General features: G+C 22.9%; 3 protein-coding genes across 3 annotated transcripts; all 3 read left to right on the top strand.

Annotated features, from left to right (window-relative positions):
* The first annotated feature begins 13 nt into the window (after positions 1-13).
* On the top strand, positions 14-10707 carry LOC122501177 (BTB/POZ domain-containing protein 9). The gene is made up of 10 exons (XM_043610469.1): positions 14-216; positions 667-1009; positions 1173-1325; positions 3991-4180; positions 5270-5525; positions 5782-5914; positions 6105-6373; positions 8303-8431; positions 8514-8703; positions 9143-10707. The coding sequence occupies exons 2-10, from the start codon at positions 695-697 to the stop codon at positions 9344-9346; spliced, it is 1839 nt and encodes a 612-aa protein (XP_043466404.1). The 5' UTR covers positions 14-216; positions 667-694; the 3' UTR covers positions 9347-10707.
* Positions 10708-11993: 1286 nt separating this feature from the next.
* On the top strand, positions 11994-18358 carry LOC122501261 (zinc finger CCCH domain-containing protein 15 homolog). The gene is made up of 7 exons (XM_043610592.1): positions 11994-12210; positions 12336-12543; positions 14706-14944; positions 15114-15317; positions 15467-15641; positions 15806-16000; positions 17979-18358. Exons 1-7 carry the CDS (start codon positions 12142-12144, stop codon positions 18089-18091), a joined length of 1203 nt encoding a protein of 400 aa, XP_043466527.1. The 5' UTR covers positions 11994-12141; the 3' UTR covers positions 18092-18358.
* A 598-nt stretch (positions 18359-18956) lies between these two features.
* On the top strand, positions 18957-22922 carry LOC122501228 (proteasome subunit alpha type-3). The gene is made up of 4 exons (XM_043610537.1): positions 18957-19115; positions 19207-19289; positions 19806-20197; positions 22485-22922. The coding sequence occupies exons 1-4, from the start codon at positions 19095-19097 to the stop codon at positions 22751-22753; spliced, it is 765 nt and encodes a 254-aa protein (XP_043466472.1). The 5' UTR covers positions 18957-19094; the 3' UTR covers positions 22754-22922.
* Positions 22923-24091: the final 1169 nt, after the last annotated feature.

Here is a 24091-nt window from a genome sequence, read left to right on the forward strand (position 1 = left end):
GAAACATGAAATGGTTGGCAACATTGTTCATAATAATAATCTCTGATCATAATGTCCGCGTCGTGAAAATTACAAGTGTTTTGCAACGCAGTAAAAAAATAAACAAATAATTATTATTGTGTTCTTCTTTAAAAAAGTTGATAATTTGACAATTTTTTTTTTATTTTTTGTTCCTCTATTGTCGTGATGAACTGACACTTGAAGCTGGTTCTAAATGTAGGTATAAATCCAAGGTTAAAAAATTGACAGTACGTCAAAAAAAAAAAATTATTACCAATTACGTATACTTGTGAAAGGTCATGTTTGCCCTTGATTGGGAAATTTGTTATCGTTTAAACAAATTCCTAACTTTCGTCATCATTTTCAAATTCCTGAATTACATTTGCACGCGGAGTGGCAAAAGTAAATGTCTGCCAATCGCGTGTGAAGGGTGTAAAGTTCATGTGTATTATAACTATATTGTAGTTTGTCTTTTTATCATTAAATAACAGTTTATCTTTAGACAATTCTTTAGACAACTCTTTAGACAAGTCTTGAGACGAGTCTTGTGATTATTGTTTACATATAACTTAGAATCTATTTTAATACACTATTTTCTCAAGTGTATAGAATAGAAATTGCATTGGCAAAAAAGAGATGATGATTTGAACCTATTATTTTCTCTAGCTCACCAAGCAAGAAGGTTTTAGTAAACATGAGCTCTCATCATCATTTAAAAACATCCACCGGAGAAGTTGAGCATATTAACCATCTTTCTGAGGATATCGGGGCTCTTTATATGTCTGACGATTATTCTGACGTGACACTATTAGTTGCCGGACAACGATTTACTGCTCACAAAGTTATTTTGGCAGCTAGAAGTCAATATTTTCGAGCCTTATTATTTGGCGGTTTACGTGAAACAACTCAACAAGAAATTGAACTCAAAGGCACAACTTTGCCTGCTTTTAAAGGTCTTTTGAAATATATTTACACCGGGCATATGTCCTTGGCCAACCAACGAGAAGAGGTAATTAAATGAGAAGAATTTATTCATTTTTCCCTAAATTAAGAAGAATTTAAATACAATCCTTTCTCTATGAGGAAGCAATTAAGAAGAAATTAAAAATTAAATGAAGAATTTTTCAAAAAAAAGTAATTTAAAAAAAACGCTTATAAATTTTGTCTTGCAGGTGATTCTCGATATTCTGGGTTTGGCACATCAGTATGGATTTTTAGAATTAGAAGTTGCAATTTCCGATTACCTCAAAGAAATTCTCAATATTAGAAATGTTTGCTTGATATTTGATGCAGCGCGTCTTTATCAATTGGAATTTTTGACAAAGGTAAATTGTGAACAAAAATTTATTGAAAAATTGTTTCTTAAAACTAGTTAACAATGTTTAAATACTCACTAAATATTTTAATCAAAACGAAAAATCTTTTTATATGTTTACGAACAACGATTCAAAGAAAAGAAAATATTTTTTTACAAGGAAAACAAAATTTCAATTCAATTTTTTCTATTTCTCACGCAATAATTTATTTTTTAATAACTTAATTCTTGAAGAATTATCATAAAATTATTACTTAGAAATTATTTAATGAATAATTTTACTTCAATATTTCAAAATTAATTGAATTTTTAAAATAGTTGCGTTTACAATTATCATAAGTAGATGAACTTCAAAAAGGTTTTAACTTAAAAGTTACTAAGATTTTAATTTTGAATGAATTTTAAGTAATACAAAATTTTTAAGAACTTAGATTTTTGAAAAATATTAATAATTCAAATTCTTCTGAAATTAGTCAAATTTTTTAATATATAATTTAATAAATTATCAAAACTAATGTATTTGAAGGAGAATTTTCGTTAAAAACACTAAAAAAAATTGAATTTTGGAGAATTTACAAATGATTGCAAAAATTCAATTATTTTCAAAAGAAATAAAATTCTTCTCAGAAATTCAATTATTTTTAAGAATTTTAATAAAATTCTTGTCAAAATTTCAATTATTTTCATAAATTAATAATAAAATTCTTTTTAGAAATTCAATTATTTTCAAGAATTTTAATAAAATTCTTGGCAAAATTTAAATTATTTTCATAAATTAAAAATAAAATTCTTTTTTGAAATTCAATTATTTTCAAAAGTAATAAAATTCTTCGCAGAAATTCAATTATGTTCAAGAATTAAAAAAAAATTTCGTCAAATTTCAATTATCTTTATAAATAATAAAATTTTTCTCCGAAATTCAATTATTTTCAAAAATTTTTAAAAATTCTTGGCAAAATTTCAATTATTTTCATAAATTAATAATAAAATTCTTTTTAGAAATTCAATTATTTTCAAAAGTAATAAAATTCTTCGCAGAAATTCAATTATGTTCAAGAATTTAAAAAAATTTTCGTCAAAATTTCAATTATTTTTATAAATAATAAAATTTTTTTCTGAAATTCAATTATTTTCTAAAAATTTTAATAAAATTCTTGGCAAAATTTCAATTATTTTCATAAATTAATAATAAAATTCTTTTTAGAAACTCAATTATTTTCAAGAATTTAAATAAAATTCTTGACAAAATTTCAATTATTTTCATAAATTAATAATAAAATTCTTTTTAGAAGCTCAATTATTTTCAAGAATTTTAATAAAATTCTTGGCGAAATTTCAATTATTTTCAAAAGTAATAAAATTCTTCGCAGAAATTCAATTATGTTTAAAAATTTGTAAAAATTCTCATAAAATTTTCAATTATCCTTATAAATAATACAATTTTTCTCCGAAATTCAATTATTTTCAAATTTTACAATAAAGAATTCAATTATTTAAAAAAAAATGTTTATAAAATTCTACGCAAGCAATTAATTATTTTCATAAGTAATAAAGATTTCACAGAAATTCAATAATTTACAAATTTTTTATAAATTCTTTCGCAAAAATTCCGCATTATTTTCATAAATAATAAATTTTTCTACATAGATTCAATTATTTTCGTAAATAATAAAACTCATCGCAGAGTGTCAATTATTATTAATTCAATTTTAATCGAATTTCTTAAAAAAATGTAATTACTCTTAAAATTTTTTATTAAGATTTGTCGAAAGAATTCAATTATTTAAAAATTTGTTCATAAAAAATTCTTTATGAAAATTCAACTTTGAGAAATATTCAATTTAATGTTTAATTCAATAAATTATTTATTTTTGTATTTAAATAATTAAATTCTCGTAGAATTTTTTAATAAAAATTGATTTAAAAATGAGTTTTTAGTTAAAATTTTATCTAATAATTGAATATTAAAAGCATTATAGCGTGAATTTTTAGAAATAATTGAATTTGGAAAGGTTTCAAACTAAAATATTTGAAAATCTGAATTTTTCATACTTTTAACGAATTTAATTGAAGAATTTGCAAATAATCAAAATTTCGTGAAATTGAATTGTAAACAAATGGATTTGAAAATTGTCAAAGATCTTTTTCAAAAATTATTAAAAATAATTAATTTAAAAAACAATTTTACTTAAAAATTGTAGAAAATAGTAATTAAATTGAAATGATGAAAATTATTATGAAACAGGAAGAAATGGATTACTCCGTGTCGAAGACTCGGAGTGATCCATTTCTTCTTGTTTTCTAATAATATTCTTATAAGTTGTTGAATTTTAAAAAAGGTTTGAATTTAAATCTTTTGAAAAATTTTAAATCCTACGGAAAAATAAATAAATATTTATTTAAAAAAGAAATTATTGATATTTGCGAATAATTTTACAATTAAATTAAATAAATATAATAGAACTTTTTTGAGTATCTAATAATTTTTAGAGTGAATCAAAATATTCTTTTGGGTCAGGGAAAAAGTCAAAAAAAAATTTCTGTAAATCAGGGAAAAGTCAGAGAAAAACAAAATTAAATTTTTGTGTCAATCGTGTAATTAACACATTTTTTTCTCTTTGATCCATAAAACCTTATGAACTTTGACAATGTGATGTTTTTTGTCTCATTCACAGGTATGTCATGAATACTTGGATAAGCACGCCCTTGAAGTAATTCAGCACGAAAGCTTTTTGCAATTAAGTTTACCAGCACTTATAGAACTCATTTCCCGTGACTCCTTTTATGCTCCGGAAGTCGACGTGTTCTTGGCTGTTTACGCTTGGGTGAAAGCAAATCCCGGTATAGAAGTGAAGGAAATACTGAGTGAGTAATTAAAAAATAGAAACAAAAAAACCTTAGGTAGGGGAATGTAGTCAAGGTTGGCCTACTGTCTAGGTAGGCCACTCGCGTTTTTTTGTCAAGTTCACTAGCGCCACCTACGCGCATTTTTGTCGAAGCTTGTCTTAGTGAAACCTAACTTTTTGTTCAATTACATTTTCGGAAAATCGAAAATTGTGTTTTCTGTGACGTCGGTACAAAAAAAGCTCAAAAAAAGTTTTGTGCATAATGTGAAAAACCATTAATAAAAGATAAAAAACAAATTGAATCGTCAAGGCAAGTATGCAGAAAATTTGTGGGACTCATGGTTGAAAGGAAAACAAAGTAAAAAATCGAATCCCGAAACGTATTTCTTTATGGTTACAACAATTCGGTAATGTTACTTACTGTCAAGGTCGGCCACTATGTGTTTAAAATGCGCAAAGTTGAGGACGAGCTACTTCATTTGCAAAAACTGCAATTCTGTATAACTCATAATATAATTGATCATCTTATTAATATTTTTATTTAATTTTATTAATATTTTAGTGCAAAACTTTTTTTTATTTATATTTATTTTTTTATATTGTTTATTGTTATTATTTTGTTATTTCATTAAGTTACAAACTGTAAACAATAAAGAATCAATTTTCCGTAACTCCAAACATGTTATTTTAGTTTTTAACGATTAATGCCCTTTGAATTTTAAACATGGCCGACCTTGACTGTAATGGCCAACCTGGACTACAAATTTTTTTTTTTTTAAATCTTTATAACTTTTTCATTTTTAAACCTGTCAATTTACTTTGTACAGAAAAAATGTTCCTATTAAACAGGACTTTCCAACCATATACTTCAATTGTCCAAATTCATTTTTAAAAAAAAGTTATAAACAAAAGTCAAAAAGGTGGCCGACCTAGACTATGTTCCCCTATAAATTAATTATCATCGAGTAATTAAAAAAATCAAATGAATTCTTTTCTAAACTAAATTACTTGTGAGAGAAGCATATAATTGAATAATATTCTAAAAATGTTGGTTATAGAAATGCATGCAGAGAAATAAAACGATTAAATGTTTTCTTTTTTCTTTCAGGTCAAGTGAGACTCTCGTTAATTGCAATTACGGATTTGTTGAATGTAGTGAGACCCACAGGTTTGGTTTCGCCTGAAATGATATTAGATGCAATTGCAGAAAGTACACAAACAAAGGATACGGAATTAAATTATCGAGGATGTTTGATGATCGATGAAAATGTCGCACAAGCGAAGCATGGTGCACAAGTTTTACAGGGGGAAATGAGATCTTTTCTTCTCGATGGCGATACTCGAAATTATGACATGGAACGAGGGTTGGTTACTGTTAATTCGTATTAAAATTATTATTAATTAGAATTGTTAAGCGAATTCAAGAAAAATCGAGAATATTCGATTATTTTAGTGAATTAAATTCAGAATTTCGTGAAAATTAATCGGTTATTGCTAATTACTATTAAAATGATTATTAATTAGAATTGTTAAGCAAATTCAAGAAGAATCAAGAATACTTGATTATTTTAGTGAATTAAATTGAGAAGTTCGTGAAAATTAATCGATAAATTTTTACAGATACACAAGGCATTCCATAACGGATTTACAAGATCATGGAATTCTTATAAAATTGGGCACTCAGTGTATAATAAATCATATAAAAATGTTGTTGTGGGATCGAGATGTCCGCTCTTATTCCTATTACATTGAGGTAATATTCTTTCAATATATTAAAAATTGATATTGATATTGAAATTAAAAGTAAATTTAAAATTCTATTATCAAAATTATCGAACGTTCAAATGAGTAAAATTATTTTTTAAATTCAAATTCTATTGTGATATTTCGTCACTTATTAACTCTTTATAGTTTAAAAATGTTTGTGTAAATTAATGTTTCAGATTTCAATGGATCAAAAAAGTTGGGTTAGAGTTATAGACCATACGCAATATTATTGCAGAAGTTGGCAGTATTTGTACTTTGAACCGCGTGTTGCACTTTACATCCGGATTGTTGGAACGAACAATACGGTTAATAAAGTTTTTCACGTCGTCAGTTTTGAGGCGTTTTATACCAATCATTTAGAGAAACTTTGCAAAGGTTTCATTGTACCAACTTTAAATGTCGCTACAACGGAGAGAAGCGCTTGTGTTACCGAAGGTGTCAGCAGGTAAATATCAAAAATTATAATATTCAATATGAATTCTGTAAATATCAAATTTTACAATTTGATACGAACTTTGTAAATATTATTATATAATAATAATCGAGATATTCTCTCAAGTTTTTTTTGTAGAGGCTTCTTTATTCAAAATTGTTTTTTGCAGCTCAAATTATCATGTCAAAAGTTTGACAATTTGTAAATAGAGTCATGAGTGTTTTAGTGAAATCAATTTCCTTAGAATTTTGCCAATAACAGAATTTTCACAAGACTTACCGAGTTTTCTTTAATACTAAGGGTAAAATTTCCTCACATTTTTTAAATTAATTTCAATTAATTTAACAAAAAATTAGTAAAGAAATTTTATCCAAATTATTAAAAAAATATCAAATAATTGAAAATCTTAAATAGTCTATGAATTTTCTTTCTCAAATTAAAGAAATCTATAAGTAGAGTTACAATTGCAATTTTTAGACATAATCAATTATTTAATTTTTTATTTAAATAACTAAATTTTCGTACAAATTTTTGATAAAAACTCATTTTAAAAAGAATTTCAGTTCAAATTTTAGAAAATATTTAAAGAATTGAAAGAATTGCAGTTCCAATATTTAGAAATAATTAAATTTCAAAAAATTTTATATTGAAAGTATTACGAAATTTTAATTCCTGGTGGACAAGTGAATAACAATAAGTGTTCAAATATTAATTTATTAAAGAAAAAATAATCAAACCAAAGAAGTTGACGATATTAAATGAAAAAAATCCATTAATAATGAATCCATTTTTAATAAATAAAAATAATCAAATTTAGAAAATTTTATTTAGAATTTTGAAAAATGAGATTTTTAAAAAATCGTAAATAAAATTTTTAGAAAATAGTTGAATTCTTGAAAATAATTTTAAAAAATTTGAAAAAAGTAGGAAATTTTGAAGAATTTTATAACTAAAAATTTGGAAAATAATCAAATTTAACAAAAATTTTTGTAAAATAATAAATAAATAATTTATTTAAAATAATAAATGAAATAATTCGATTATCGTTAAATTCTAATAAGAATTGATTAAAAAAAAAGAATAAAATTTTGAAAAATAATTGAAATTAGATTCGTTATAACAGGAATTTTAAGAAATAATTAAATTTCAAAAGCTTTTACATTGAAATTATTTGAAGTTTCCATTAAAATAAATAACAATATTTATTTATATTTTTAAATATTTGGTTAACAAAAATGATTGAATTTTTGAATAATTTTATGTAGAAATTCTAAAAAATTAGGTTTTCGAAAAATTGTAATTAACGTTTTTTTTATGCTAGGTAATTAAATTCCCAAAAATAATTTGAAAAATTGGAACAATTAAAAGGATAAAATTTTTAAAAATAATTGAATATTAGATGAATTATAACAGCAATTTTCAGAAATAATTAAATTTTAAAAGTTATTTAATAAATAATTGACTTCTAGAAAAATTGCATTTTTTAGAAATAATTTAATTTCAAAAGCTTTTAAATTTAAATTATTTGAAGTTTCCATTAAAATAAATAACAATATAAGTTTTTAAATATTTGTTTAACAAAAGTTATTGAATTTTGGAACGATTTTATGTAGAAATTTAAAAAGAAATTGGGTTTTTGTAAAATTGCAATTAACATTTTTTTATGATAATTGAATTTCCGAAAATTAATTTTAAAAATTGAAACAATTAAAAGTTTGGTCAAATTTCATTGAAATAAATTTTATACTTAAAAAAATTTAATTTTATTCCTTTCAAAAATTGTTTTAAAATACAATTGTATTTTTGAATAATTATATTTCAAAAAAATATAATTTTTAAAGACTAACAAATTTCAAGAAGAAAATTTTTGTAAATAAGAATCGGTGGTAAAATTTTCTTATTTTAATTTAATTTAATTAAGTTTCAATTCTGCAATTTCAGATCACGTAATGCTTTACTGGACGGCGATATGTTAAATTACGATTGGGACAGTGGTTACACTTGTCATCAATTAAATTCTGGACTCATTCAAATTCAACTTGGTCAACCTTATATGCTTGATTCCATGAGGTATGAGAGATTGATTTTTTAATTTGTCTAAAGAATTTTAATATTTAGAAACTTTCTTTTCTATTTCTGTCAAATTTTTCAGATTACTTTTATGGGACTGCGATGATAGATCTTATTCATATTATGTCGAAGTTTCCGGTGACTCAAAAAATTGGCAAGTTGTTTGCGACAAAACGCGGGAAGCTTGTCAATCCTGGCAGACGATAAGATTCCATCCAGCGCGACCTGTTGTCTTTATCAATATTGTGGGGACCCGAAACACAGCGAACGAAGTATATTTCATTTTCGTTTATTTATTTATTTCTCAATTTATTTCTTCCAACTTTGAAATTTTAGTTTTAATATTTCACTCGAATTATAATTTTTTGTTATATTCCATTTCGGTAATTTTTTTTTCTATTCGTTTTTAATTATTTTTTGTTATATTCTTTCTTGGTAATTTTTTTTCTATTCGTTTTTAATTATTTTTGTTATATTCTTTCTTGGTAATTTTTTCTTCTATTCTTTTTAAATAATTTTTTCTTCTATTCTTTTTAAATAATTTTTTCTTCTATTCTTTTTAAATAATTTTTTGTTATATTCTTTCTTGGTAATTTTTTCTTCTATTCTTTCTTAAATAATTTTTTTGTTATATTCTTTCTTGGTAATTTTTTCTTCTATTCTTTTTTGGCAATAATTTGTTAATAATTCTTTTTTTCCGTCGCATTACAGGTATTTCACTGCGTTCATTTCGAGTGTCCAGCACAAACAGAAGATGAAAAAACAGTGAAATCCCCAGGCAGACGAGGAAAGCAATTACCCTCTGGCGTTGAAGTGAATTCAATGCCAACAGAAACTGCAACCGAAGCTGTAAATATTGACCACGAGGAGAAAGATTTGATGGATGAGGCGGCACTCGCTGTCGCTGTACCTTAAATTAAACACTGACAATTCTAAATTCTAAGCAGCAACGTTAAGACTGTTAAGTAATAACGTTTGTATACGATATTTGCCTTCTTTGCTCCAATATATGTTAAATATCGTTGATTTATAATATTTTGCACATCGAGGTAAAAAAAAGTCACTTAATTTATTAAAATACGATTTTTAAAGAAAAAAAAAAGTCTACAACAAGGATAAAAAAGAAACAAAACGGGTATCAAAGATTAGTGCCATTGTATAATCGTTTTTATTTTAGCGAAAAAGTATTTCGTTTGTTAAAATGTTGTTCGTTACTTAAATACTTTTTATTACATTTTTTTGTCACTTATTTTTTTTTTTTTTTTGTAAATGTTTTATGTATTATACATAGATTTTCTATTTAAAAAAACTGCACTTATTTAAAATTGCTTGTTGATATAAATCATATGTGTAATTATTTTTTTATATTTTCTTTTTGTTTTCAAGTGATCAAATTGGAAAAGAATTTTTGGGGAATTGAATTTGATGAAAAAGCCAGTCGCTTAGCTTTGCTACTTTTTCAACATGGGATTGAACTTTGTTTTTTTAAAATGATTATGAATCTAAAATATTGACTTGGGTTAGAATTGAAGGAACTGAAGAATGACAAAAAAAAGTAGAATTTTAAATTTCACAATTTTATATATAATAATTGATTATTAATAATAGTTAATGAATAATTAGTGCTAATTAGTTCTAATTAATTATTGAAAATTATTGACGATCGTTAATATTAATTATTGTTAATTATTGATAGTTACTAATAGATTTTCATAAAATTGTATTTATTAATTTCGTAAAAATATTTATCATGAAATCTTAATGTATAGGAAGGAAAAAAAACAATGATATTAAGTTCTTGTGAATAACACAATAGATTTTCTGTGATAAATTTTTAACTACATAAATATTATAAAGATATAAAAGGCAGAAGAAGATTTTATGTGTTTAATTAAAATTCACAAAACATCGACTTGTGGGACCGAAGAAAGTTTTTTTCTCTGATTAAATAAAAAAAAAGACTTGATGAGCTTAGAGCAATTTCATTATTGTAGCTCTTGTCCATTTTTTCTTGTTCCTTAATATTATAACCGAAGATCAACGCTTTAAATTTGATATTATTAGATATATACAGTAAAGAAAAAAAAAATTTATGTAGAAATTATTTATTTCGGTAAAATTTTGATGAGAGAGTATTTCCTATTTCGTCTACTTAGGCTTAGGTAGAATGTTTATTTTTCTAGTCTTCTTCTATTATAGAATATGTTGTAGTTGTGTGGTATAAATAATATTGTTAAACAAAATTAATAAACAGTCTTGATGTCTCGCAAAAAAAATTCTCTTGCTTCATTATTAACAATATAATTCAAAATATCTTCTTGTGCTATTTTATTTAATATTAATTATAAGTATCTTCTATCTATCTTTTTCTATATTAATAGTCGTTGTTATTTGTTATTCGTTGTTTGCTTTTTTGTTTCGTAACTTTTTAAAATAATTTTTCTTTTTAAATGTTTTCATTTTTAAAATTAATGTATTGAAAATCATCAAATTGTTGCAAAGGATTTTATCGAAAAATTTGATAATAATAGATTTCCTTCGAAGAATTTTATTATTTAGGAAAATAATTGAATTCTCGCGAAGAATTTTGTTAAAATTTTTGAAAATTCTAATTCAATTCTTTTTGAAAAAAATCTTCGAATTTTTTCTTAAATAATGGAGTTTACTTAATAATTTTAATTGAAAATTTTGAAAATAATTAAATTTTATTAACAGTTTCTTTCAAGTATTTAAAATAATCCTGTTTGTTATTAATTGAAATTGAACATTTAATTATTGAATTTTATTAAAATTTTAGAAAATAATTGAATTTTTTCTAATAATATTATTAAAAATTAAAGTCTTTCAAAAAAATTTATTAAAATTCTATTAAAAATAATTGGATTTTTGTAAAGAATTTTACTATTTATAAATAATATAATTGGATTTTTTCGAAGAATTTATTAAAATTTTAGAAAATAATTGAATTCTATTGAAATTTTTTATAACAAATTAAGAAAATTGATTTCTTTCGTGAAATTGTTTTAAATATAATTGAATTACTGCAAAGAATTTTACTATTTACAAATAAAATTGAATTGTTTCGAAGGATTTATTAAAATTTTAGAAAATAATTGAATTCTTTTGAAATATTTTGTAACGAATTAAGAATTGAATTTTTTCGTAAAATTTCCTTGATAATAATTGAATTTTTGCTAAAAATTTTACTTTTCATAGAAATAATTGAATTCACACGAAGAATGTTATTATTTATGAAAATGATTGTATTCTTACAAAGAATTTTATTAAAATTTTTGAAATTAATAAACAAGAATAATTAATTAGTAAATTAGTTAAAAATTGAATATTTTAAAAGTCTGAATCTGAAATTATTCAAAAATTCGAATATTAGAAAATAACAAATTTTGTAATTTGTATAATAATAATAAATCGAACATCACGTTCCGCACGTAACATTTGCTAGTTTTTTTTAATAATTAATAATAAATTCAACAATTAAGGATTTGAATTTTCGCGCATTTACTAAATGACGCATGCGCATTGAAAAAGCATCCCAGTGCCAAACTGCCAATCTGCGGCTGCGGATTGCACAGAGGAAAAATTTATAAGATCGAGAATATGTTGATTCTTTGATTAATGTTAAAAATCTGGAATCTAGAATTCATATAGTTTATCAATAACTATAAGTAGAAAAAAAATTACTTGGCATAATGCCGCCAAAAAAACCCGCTGCTCCGAGCAAGAAGGTCGAGCAAAAGAAAAAAGAAAAAGTTATCGAGGTGAGTGTTAATAAGTTCACTAACCAACAAAAATGTTATCATCAAAGCCACATGTTCTATTTTTAATTTCTCCAAAATATTCCTGGAAACAAAATTTATTATCATTTTTTTCAATTTTATGACAGGATAAAACTTTTGGCATTAAAAATAAGAAAGGAGCGAAACAACAGAAATTTATACAACAAGTAGAAAAACAAGTAAAATCTGGTGGTCTTAATCCTCGAAATGTTGATGATCTAAATGCCAAGAAGTTGGAGAAGGAAAAAAAATTAAAGGAACAGAAGGAGTTAGCCTTGTTATTTAAACCAGTTCAATCTCAAAAGGTTGAAAAAGGTAATTATTTTAAGTCTTTTAAATTTTTTGTTTTATACTCTTAATTTTCAGGGTGGGCCACATGTCAGTAAAGTCAGGGAAATGTCAGTATGTAGTAAAACCAATTTTTTGTCAGTAAAGTCAGGGAAATTTAGAGAATTGGAATTTTTTCAACTTATTTTCAAAAATTGTGACTTTCTCGACTTTTCTTCCAATCATTGCAACAAAATACCATATTTTTTAGTATTAAATGTAACTCATTTCGATTTTTATAGTGCAAAAAATAACTCTGAACAAATCTTTCAAAAATCATTTTTGAATCATTTTTCTATTTAAATTTTCGAAATACACAAAAATTTTGTAAAATTTAATTGAAAATAATTAATTTTTTTCAAGTATTTTGTTAGAATTTTTGTAAATCAACTTTTGAAGAATTTTAATTGCAAATTTTCAAAATAATTTAATTATCCAAAATTTTAATGAAAAATCTTTAATTAACGTAAATTTAAAAATTAAATGAAAATTAGCTTCTAATTTTTTTAAATTCAGTATTTTCAGTACTTAAAATTACATATTTCCAAAAATTCAAATACATACAAAAAATATTAATATTTTACAAGTATTTTTAACATTTTTGAGAAAAAAATCATGTTCAAAAATTTTAATTAAAATTCATCAAAAAATTAATTAGTTATTTTAAATTAGGATACGAAAATTCTTTTAAGAATTTCAATTATTTTTGAAAAATCACATTAAAATATTTTTAAAATCATGGTCATATTTATAAATAAAATTCTTCACAAATTTATTTATTTTTATTTATATTTTTCAAACATTTAATTATTTTTAAAAGATTTTACCAAATTTTAATTGTTTGGAAATTGTTTTCAAAAACTTTCCTCAATTCAATGATTTTTAATATCTACAACTTTAATAAAAATTCCTAAAAGAATTCAATTAATTACAAAAATTTATAATAAAATTCTACGCAAACATTTAATTATTATATAATGAAAATTTCACAGGAATTCAATTATTTACAAAGTATTTTCATATATTTGTCATAAATAATAACTTTTTTTACAGGGATTTTTTTTCTCGAAAAATGCAATTATTCTTAAAAAATTTATTAAAATTTGTCAAAAGAATTCGATTATTTTAAAATTTGTTGATAAAATTCTTTGTGAAAATTCAATTTTAAACATTCAATTGTTTAACAAAATATTTATTTTTCCACAGTTAAATAATTGAATTCTCGTAGAATTTTCCAATAAAAATTGATTTAAAAAGAAATTTCAGTTAAAATTTGAGATTATAATTGAATATTGAATTCCTTATAGCATAAATTTTTAGAAATAATTAAATTTTAAAAGGTTTGAAATAAAAAATTTTGAAAATTTTAATTTTTCATACTTTTAACTAACAAATTCTGTAGAATTTTTTTTTACATTTTAATTTAAATTCTTTTGAAATTATGTCAAATTTTCATTATACAATTTAATTATTATAATATATAAAATATCTTTATATTTATAATTAAAATTCTTTAAAAATTTGATTACAATTTTTTTAAATAATTGCATTGTTTCGAGAAATGTTATTAATTATGAAAATAAGTGATATCTTGATAAGAATTTTATTAAAACTGTTTAAAATAATTGAATTCCTGCGATAAATTTGATAAATTTTGAAAATAATTGAAATCTTGCTAAGAATTTTATTAAAATTTTCGAAAATCATTGAATTTTTGTGAAAAATTTTATCAAATTTTAAAAAATAATTGAATTTCTTTGAGAAATATTTTTGAAATCGTCTTTAAAATAATTGAATTTCTGACATAAATTTGATAAATTTTGAAAATAATTGAAATCTTGCTAAGAATTTTATTAACATTTTCGAAAATCATTGAATTGATGAAAATAATTTTTGAAAAAGTTACAGTAACAAAGTAGCAAGTTTTAATTATTATATGTTATTGAATTTCAAATTTTTGAATATCTTATTTTTGTAAAAAAAAATAATGATTAAATATTTATTTAAAAATGAAGTTATTGATGTTTTCGAATAATTTTCGTTTTAAAAACCTGGAAAACCTGGAAAGGTCAGGGAATTTGACAAAAAGTTTCTTTTAATAATTAAGTTACTTCTGATGTTTTTGTAAAATAAAATAAAATTTTTTTTAGGGATCGATCCAAAATCTGTGGTATGTGCATTTTTCAAGCAGGGACAATGTACGAAAGGAGACAAGTGCAAATTTTCTCACGACTTGACGTTGGAAAGAAAGGCAGAGAAGCGTTCGCTCTATTGCGATATGCGAGATGAAGATAAAGAAACTGATACTATGGATAATTGGGATGAAGATAAATTAAAGGAGGTTGTAGAAAAGAAGCACGGTGGAGGAAATCGACCCACGACCGACATTGTAAGCACTTTGGATTTTTTTTTCATTTACTATAAAATTTCTATTTTCTACATTAATTTACATTTACTTTCATTTACTATTTACTACTTCTACTAACTGCTTAATAATTAATAACTATCAACAACAATGCATAAGCAATTGAATAAAACTTATTCCCTTTTTTTATTAGATTTGTAAACATTTCTTGGAAGCTGTTGAGAAGTCGAAATACGGTTGGTTTTGGGAGTGTCCTGTGGGTCAGAAATGTATTTACAGACACGCGTTGCCTCCTGGATTTGTTCTTAAAAAGAACAAAAAGAAGGAGGACAAAAAAGATGAGATTTCGTTAGAGGACCTGATAGAAAGAGAGAGAGCCAATTTAGGTCCAAATCAGGTCTGTTATACAATATTATTTAATATTTTATTTATTTATTTATTTGTTAAGATAATATCACTGTTTTATATTTTTTTTATTATAATTTATATTGTCAATCAATTGCTGTCGTTTTTCTTTGAAGTAACACAAAAGCATTTTGTTTGTAGACGAGAATAACATTAGAGAGTTTCCTGGCATGGAAGAAGCGAAAACTAAAGGAAAAGAAAGATCAAGCAATCAAAGACGAGGAAAAGAAACGAAGCGATTACAAAGCTGGTCGTCAAGTTGGTATTTCCGGAAGGGAAATGTTCTACTTTAATCCAGATCTCGCAATGGGAGATGGTAAATAAATTTTTAGAGTTTTTTTAAAGTCCCTTAAAAGTTGACGTTGATTAAATTTTTTTTGTCGCTTAGCGTCGACGAAAACTAAAAATCTTTTTTAATACGAAATTTACCGAATTATGTGTGTTTTTTAAAAAATAATCGTTAATTATCACCATTATTAGGAATGGAGGAAGGAGATGAGGCATTTGACAGTTATGCTCTCGATGAAGATGAAAATTCTGATGGTTTGGAATACAAGGAATTGGACTTTGATAAGCTCACGTTTGAAGCTAGTGAAATTGATACCGCTGGTATTACCATTGCAAAGGAAGATCGATTAAAGAGTGAGAACGTGCCAGAAATAAATGAAGAATCTGGTAAGTTTTATAAAAATTATTAATTTAATAAATAATCTTTTTTTTCCTGTATTAATAATCGCTGTATTACGGTAATTTGTTTACGGTTTAAAGTTATTTTTTTTTGTTTGCTTTTTTGTTTCCCAATCTTTTTCTTTTAAACGTTCAAATAAATAATTTATTTTTGAAAAATTATTATTCTAAAATGAAAAGAAATTAAAAATTGAACATTCATTTACTTAAGAATTAATATTTTTAATACAGAAAATTTTTGTATATAAAAGCACAAGTTCAAAGAAGTAAAAAAAATATTGTTGTCCATTTGAACGTTCAAAGCTCTAAAAATATGAATAAAATATTAATGGAATTTTAAATTAATGTTTTTAAGATTAAATAGTAACAAAAATTAATTAAACAAAATTGATTTTAAACCAAGTCTTGCATAGAATTTTATTACATTTTTTTGTGCTTAGGATTAAAAAATAAATTTTTTAAATTGCTTCAAAGAAATTTATTAAAAATTTCAAAAATCATTAAATTCTTTTCAGGAATTTAATTAAAATTCACCAGTTTCAAAGAATGGTATTAGGATTTTTGACAGGAATGAATTTCTTTCCAGAAATATAATTAAAACTTTATTGAAAATAATTACATTTTTTTTTGAAGAATTTTATGAAAATTTCCAAAAATAATTAAATTTATACTAGAAAAAGCATTTCTGTTGAAATGCAAATTTGAAAATTTTAATAAAATTGTAGTGAAAATAATTAAATTCCTGCGAAAAATTGATAAAATGTATGAAAATAATTGAATTTCTGCGAAAAATTTTACTAATTTTGAAAAGAAATTTATTGAAATTTTTCAAAATAGTTCAGTTTTATGAAATATTTAAAAAGAATTATTTAAAATTATAAATTATTTAGAGCAAATTAATGTAAAAGGCATTGAAAACAAATAAATTCTTTCAAAGAATTTTATTATCTATATGAAAATATTTTAATTCTTGACAATAATTATATTATAATTTTTGAAATTAATTGAATTGTTTAGAAGAATTTTATGAAATTTTTCAAAATAACTAAATTCTTTGAAGAAAGTCATTTAAAATTGAATTGACAATAATTGAATTCTTTTAAAGAATTTTATCAACATTTGCGAAAATAATTGAATTCTTTCGAAAATTTTCATTAAAATTGTATTAAAAATAATTGAATTGTTTTGAAGAATTTTATGAAATTTTTCAAAACAACTGAATTCTTTGGAGAAACTTAATTAAAATTGAATTCAATTATCTTTGAAAATAATTCAATTCTTTCGAAATTTTTTTTATAAAATTGTATAAAAAATAATTTAATTCTTACGAAGTATTTTATTAAAATTTTCGAAAATAATTAAATTCTTTTGAAAAGTTGAATTAAAATTGTACTGTAAGTAATTTAATTCTTGCAAAGAATTTTATCAAAATTTGGCGAAATAATTTAATTAATTTGAACAATTTTATTAAAATTAGTGAAATTATTTAAACTTTTTTGTGATAATTAAATTAAAATTTTACTAAAAATTATTGATTTTTTTGGACGAATTTTATAAAAATTTTTCAAAATAATTGAATTATTTCAAATAATTTTAATAGAAATTTTTAGAAATAATTGAATTTTTTCCAGAAATCTTATTAAAATTGTACTGAAAATAATTGAATTTCTATGAAAAATTTTTATTATTTATGAAATTAATTGAATTTATGCGAAAAATAGTGTTTTTTATAATAAGAATAGAATTCTTGCGAAGAATTTTTATTAAATTTTCCGCCAAGAATATAATTATAATAATTAATCAGTTAATTAGTTAAGAAGTAAATTTTCAAAAAAAGTTGAATCAGAAATATTATTCTAAAATTAAATTTGAAATTAAAAAAATCTCCTAATCGAAAATGAATAAATTTTTTTCCTTTTTTATTGAAAAATATTATATTTTAATAATTAATAATTTTATGTTTCAGTGACAGTTGTTGGAGAAGGTGCTGCAGCTTTAGCAATTAATGAGAACCTCTTCACCGAGGAAGACTTGGAAGGTTTGGAGGAAGAATTGGGGGACCTGGACTTTGAGGAGTGATCCAGATGTCCCTTTTTAACTCTCCTCAATTCCCGTCCCTTCTTTTTTTTCTTTTTTGAAAGTCTCTGCAACCTTCAGAATAATTCAATTTTTTTGTTATGAATGAAATTGTAATTCTTCAATCCACTGCGATTATGTAAATTACGCTCAATATAAATATATATCTTTAATAACTTATTATTATCAACATCAGGAAAAAAAATGGGATAATGAAAAAAGGGGGAATATGTTATTAATGGATTTACAATAAATCATATTGATTTAAAATTCTCCGACTTGCGACTAATAATTGCATCCGGTATTTTTATTCAAAAATATTTTTAACAAACACCAAATAGTGTCTCTTAATTAAATTTCGATTATTTTAATCAAAATTTTGAAGCAAATATTTTCCCTTTTTGTATAATTATTATTCAATTTTTAAAGCATAATCTGGTGAGATCAAACATATTTTTTATAACTCTTTGCCCGTTTCATTTTAAATAAAAGATGAATAAAAAATATTCTGGGAAGTTTTTTTTAAATTTAATTCCTTATTTATTTGCACTCATTATTTAAATTAATTTTATAATTAAAAAAAATGAATTTTAATTAATGAATTAAAAGATTACTTTTTTAATATTAGCATTAAATTAAATCGTTTTAATTTAAATTTTTCTAGAATTTTAGACGGTAAAATTAATAATTATTATATATTTTTTTTTACATTTTCATAAAAAAAAGATTTTTTTAGATTATTTAAATTCGAGCGGTCATTTTATTACCCGCGTAAACCAATGCGAAGCCAACTTCACAGGAAAGAAGAACTCTCATTGGCTAACGTCTCTCTCTCACTCTCAATTGAACGTTTCCTCCAATCAGAATACTTTCTTAAACCACGTGACCTCCATTCTGACAATTGAGTTTTGATGGTTTAATTTCCGCCTATTCACGCCGGATAGGCTAGTAAACAATTATATTTTTCACTAAATTTTAATAAATTTTTGACAATTAAAATACAAATATGAGTTCCATTGGAACCGGGGTAATTAGAATTTTATTAAACTTTCAAAAATGCATTTCCTCTATTTTCCAAACAACAAGAAAGCTCATTCTAACCTCACTTTTATTTTCAGTACGATCTCTCTGCGTCTCAATTTTCACCTGATGGCAGAGTTTTCCAAGTAGAATATGCCCAAAAAGCCGTGGAAAACAGCGGGTAAGTTTATTTGTTATAATTTTTAGTTTGGACTTTTTTTCTTTGAAAGTGAAATTTGAAAAAAATATATCTGCATCAAGAGGAGTGATGTCAGCTTTTTTTGTGTTCGCTACAAAAAATAGATCTTAAATTGTATTTTTTTTTAAATTTTTGGGCGTAAAATTTACAATTTTCGTGAAAAATTAAATAAATACCTGAATATGATTTTTTCCAAATGTCAAAATCTATTTTTTGTTTTTTAAATGTATTCTTGGAATTTTCTGTATTTAATTTCATCTTCGCTAAGCTATACATATTTCTGTCTTCGCTTCAATTACGGTTTTAATTGAAATTTACTAAAAGTTTTACTCCAAACGACAAAGGAGTGAAAAACTCCATTTCTTAAATATGACATTTAACAAATAGAAAACTTCTTTTTTCTTTATTATTAACGATAATCTTGTACTTGCGTCTTTGATGGGACTTTTTAATTAAGAACTATATTAAAGTTTAGTGCGTCTTTTTAACCAATTTCAGAACCGTAATCGGCTTACGAGGAAAAGATGGAGTGGTTTTTGCCGTCGAAAAACTCATTACATCTAAGCTCTATGAAACGGGAGCTAATAAGCGGATATTCAATATAGACAAACATGTTGGAATGGCGGTCTCTGGATTGATTTCTGACGCGCGACAAATTGTCGAAACTGCAAGGTCTGAAGCAGCCAGTTATCGTGCACAATATGGAATCGGAATACCTCTCAAGTATTTAAATGAACGTGTTTCAATGTACATGCACGCTTATACACTCTATTCAGCAGTACGTCCCTATGGATGCTCCGTTATCTTATGTGCATTCGAAACAAACGGGCCTACAATGTACATGATTGATCCTTCTGGAGTGTCATATGGATATTATGGCTGTGCAGTTGGTAATTTTTAATCTTTTTAATCCTTCAAAAAAAAAAAAAAAAACAATTACTCTTTTTCAAATATTTAAATTATAGGCCAAGGATTTTAGACTTTTCTTCGACTATTTTTCAAAAAAGACGACTTATTTTGACTTATTTTCAAAAATTGCTACTTTTTCGACTTTTTTTTCTAGTATTGCAACAAAACACCACATTTTTAATATAAAATGCAACTTCTTTAGATTTTTAAAATCTTTCAAAAATTATTTTTGAATAAGTGACATTTTGTAAAATTTAATCGAAAATAATTGATTTTTTCCAAGTATTTTATTACAATTTTTTTTAATTAAAATTCTTCAAAAAATTAATTAGTTTCTTTTAAATTATACAAAAAATTCTTTTAGCAGGGTTGCCACAGATCAGAAAATTCAGGGATTTTTATTAAAAGTAAATTGGAAAACATTAGACTTTTAGAATTCAAAAGAAAATTAAGAATTTTTGAATTTTCTTTATAGAAGAATTTTAATTAAAAAACACTAAAGAAATCACATTTTAGAGAAATTGTAAATGATTGCAGAAATTCAATTATTCTCAAATGTAATAAAATTTTTCGCTAAAATTCAGTTATGTTCAAAATTTTTTTAAAATTTTTGTCAAAATTCAAATATTTTCAAAAATTTTAATAAAATTCTCAACAAAATTTTAATTATTTTCAAAAAATTCCCTCAATTCAATGATTTTTAATATCTACTATTTTAATAAAATTTTCCAAAAGAATCCAATTATTTAAAAAAAGTTTTGATAAAAGTCTACGTGAACATTTAATTATTTTCAGAAATAATGAAAATTTCATAGGAATTCAATTATTTACAAATTTTAAAAAATTTCTTCGCAATAATTCCATTATTTTTATAAATAATACAATTTTTTACAGAAATTCAATTATTTTCATAAATAATAAAAGTAATTGGAGAATTTCAAAAATTTTTAATACAATTTTAATTGAATTTCTTAAAAAATGTAATTATTTTTAAAAATATGAAAATTCATCAAAATAATTCAATTATTACTATTCTCGTAGAATTTTCTAATAAAAATTGATTTAAAAAGAAATTCTGTAGAATTTATTTTTTTTTGACAAATTTTGATTTCAATTCTTTTAAAATTATTTCAAATTTTCATTACATATTTTATTATTACAATATAAATCATGTTCATATTTATAATTAAAATTCTTTCAAAATTTGATTACAATTTTTTAAAGTAATTGAATTTTTGTGAACAATTTTATAAAATTTTAAATTAGTTAATTGTATTCTTTTAAAATCTTAAATCTTTAATTATTAAAAAATTAAAATTAATATTTGAAAATAATTTTTTTTAAGTTTCATAATAATTTATTTATATTTTTCAGTACAATTTCTAATCTTATGTTTTAAATTGTTATAAGACTGTATTTGTATTTATAATTGTAGAAAAGAGAATGTTTTTCAATCTTATTTTTCAAAAATTCAATTATTTTTATAAGATTTCACTAAATTTTAATTATGTGGGAATTTTTCAATTGTAAATAATTGGAAAATTATTATCTATCAAAAATTATCTTAAAATATGTAAAAAAATGAATTCTAAGGAATTCTTTGTTATAATTTTTGAAAGAATTCAGAAGGTAAAATATTAATTAATAAATATTAATTATTAAAATTAAAATATTAATTATTAAATATTAATTCATAATTCAGAAGGTTTAAATTGAAATTTTTAAAATTTTGTTTCTCGTGGAAAAACAAATAAAAAGTATTTAAATAAATATTTAAATACTTCGTTAAATTTATCATTTAACAGAAAATTGTTCAAGTTTTGAACAATTGAATTTAGAAATGAGTGAAAGCTAGGGAAATACGAAATAAAATTTTTGTGGCAATACTGAATTAAATAAAAGACTTTTTTGTATTTTTAGTCGACTTAAGCGACTTTTTTGAGCCTTACAGTCGATCCGAGGTTTGAAATTATAATTTTGATAATCCACAAGTTTCGAACTTTCAAATGAACGGATTAGTTTTTAAAAGTATTTTCGTAAATTACCGAATGCAATAAAAATTAAAAATTTTAAATTTAAGTTTTTAATTTTATTATCATTTCGGAAATAATAACTTTATAATTAATATTTTTCTAAACTGACGCAAAATTATAGCAATAAGAACATAATTTAAAGAAGAAATCAGTAAATTTCGTTCAATTTCGTCTCAATTTAACAGAATAATTATTATGAATACTAAAGGAAAAATGTATTTTTCTTTATTGTCAGGTAAAGCGAAACAATCGGCAAAAACAGAGATAGAAAAATTGAAATTGTCTGACATGACTTGCAAAGAACTTGTGAAGGAAGCGGCGCGAATAATTTATCTTGTGCACGATGAACTCAAAGACAAACAATTTGAACTCGAAATGAGCTGGGTTGGTGTTCACACCAATGGAAAACACGAACGAGTTCCTTTGGATATAAAAACAGAGGCAGAAACCAAGGCACGTCAAGCGATGGCTGATGATTCTGATAGTGACACTGAGGACATGTGAAGTGACAGATAAAAAATTGGTAAAAATCGATAATCATTTTTTTTTATATAAATTATTTTGCTCTCATTTTATACAAAAAATATTTTTGTTTTGTATAAAATGTTTGATTGTTCAAAATAAAACGTCTATATTATTGATAAGAAAATCGAATAAATTCGTCTCGTTTATATATCACGGAGATAATATTTCATTTCCTGGCATAATTTCTTTTTTAAAATAATTATTAAAAAAAAAATTATTATTAGCAAGTTTTAGCGAGGAAAAAAAGTTTTTCTTCTGATTTATAATTTATAAAAAAAAATTTAACATCAATTCGCCGAGGGAAAAAAGAGAATTTTCTTTTACCTCTCTGAGGAAGCTCATCGATTTTCTCTTTTTATTATTATCATCTTCCTTGCAAAATTTTTGTTCGTTTGTTTAAAAATGTTTTAACCTTGTCAAATGATAACAACTATTTCAATAAATTATTCAAAACTTCAGCTCCAGAAAATTGAATATGTACATATACATATTTCTAGAGAAAAAGTCACTTGATCTACTTTTGAAATTATTCATGAACTTTAGAAAAGGTAAAAATTATATATGAAAATTCTAGGCATCAATAATTTTTCTTAACTATCGTCTTTGCCACTCTTACTATAAAGAAAATGTTACGCCCTTGAGAGGCGATAATAAATTTTTTATTATGCAAAAGACGAACTTTTTTATTTTTGAATACCAAATTCAATTTATTTTTGAATTATTTCAGATTTAAAATTAAAAAAAAATTACTTCTCAACTAATTAATTATTATTTCTTACTTACAAAAATTTTAGTAAAATTCTTCGCAGAAATTAAATTATTTTGAAAAATAATCAAATTCTTTTCTGGAATTCGATTATTTTCAAAAAGTTTGATAGAAAATTTCGCAAAAATGTAATTAATTTCATAAATAATAAACATTTTTCGCAGGAATTCAATTATTTTCAGTACAATTTTAATAAAATTTCTGAAAAGAATTTATTTATTTTTAAAAATTTCTATTAAAATTATTCGAAATAATTCAATTATTTTGAAAAATTGTTATAAAATTCTATTATTTTTAGTACAATATTTTTATTTAATTATCACAAAAGAGTTTAAATAATTCCAAAAATTATTCGAGAAAATTCAATTATTTTTCATACAATTTTAATAAAAATTTTCCGAGAAAATTCAATTATTTTTCATACAATTTTAATAAAAGTTTTCGATAGAATTCAATTATTATCAAAAATTTTGATAAAATTTTTTAAAAGAATTCAATTTTAATTGAATTTCTCCAAAGAATTTAGTCATTTTGAAAAATTTCATAAAATT

This window comes from Leptopilina heterotoma, unplaced genomic scaffold (assembly GCF_015476425.1).
Source record: "Leptopilina heterotoma isolate Lh14 unplaced genomic scaffold, ASM1547642v1 Lhet_206, whole genome shotgun sequence".
Lineage (NCBI taxonomy): Eukaryota > Metazoa > Arthropoda > Insecta > Hymenoptera > Figitidae > Leptopilina > Leptopilina heterotoma.

Excerpts from the sequence above, each read along its gene's own strand:
- LOC122501177 (XM_043610469.1), top strand. The coding sequence starts at position 695 with ATGAGCTCTCATCATCATTTAAAAACATCCACCGGAGAAGTTGAGCAT. Across the intron at positions 1,010-1,172 it reads TGGCCAACCAACGAGAAGAG|GTGATTCTCGATATTCTGGG; the intron begins GTAATTAAATGA and ends TTTGTCTTGCAG. Across the intron at positions 5,915-6,104 it reads CTTATTCCTATTACATTGAG|ATTTCAATGGATCAAAAAAG; the intron begins GTAATATTCTTT and ends TTAATGTTTCAG.
- LOC122501261 (XM_043610592.1), top strand. The coding sequence starts at position 12,142 with ATGCCGCCAAAAAAACCCGCTGCTCCGAGCAAGAAGGTCGAGCAAAAG. Across the intron at positions 14,945-15,113 it reads ATCGACCCACGACCGACATT|ATTTGTAAACATTTCTTGGA; the intron begins GTAAGCACTTTG and ends TTTTTTTATTAG. Across the intron at positions 15,642-15,805 it reads AGATCTCGCAATGGGAGATG|GAATGGAGGAAGGAGATGAG; the intron begins GTAAATAAATTT and ends CACCATTATTAG.
- LOC122501228 (XM_043610537.1), top strand. The coding sequence starts at position 19,095 with ATGAGTTCCATTGGAACCGGG. Across the intron at positions 19,116-19,206 it reads TGAGTTCCATTGGAACCGGG|TACGATCTCTCTGCGTCTCA; the intron begins GTAATTAGAATT and ends TTTTATTTTCAG. Across the intron at positions 19,290-19,805 it reads AAAGCCGTGGAAAACAGCGG|AACCGTAATCGGCTTACGAG; the intron begins GTAAGTTTATTT and ends AACCAATTTCAG.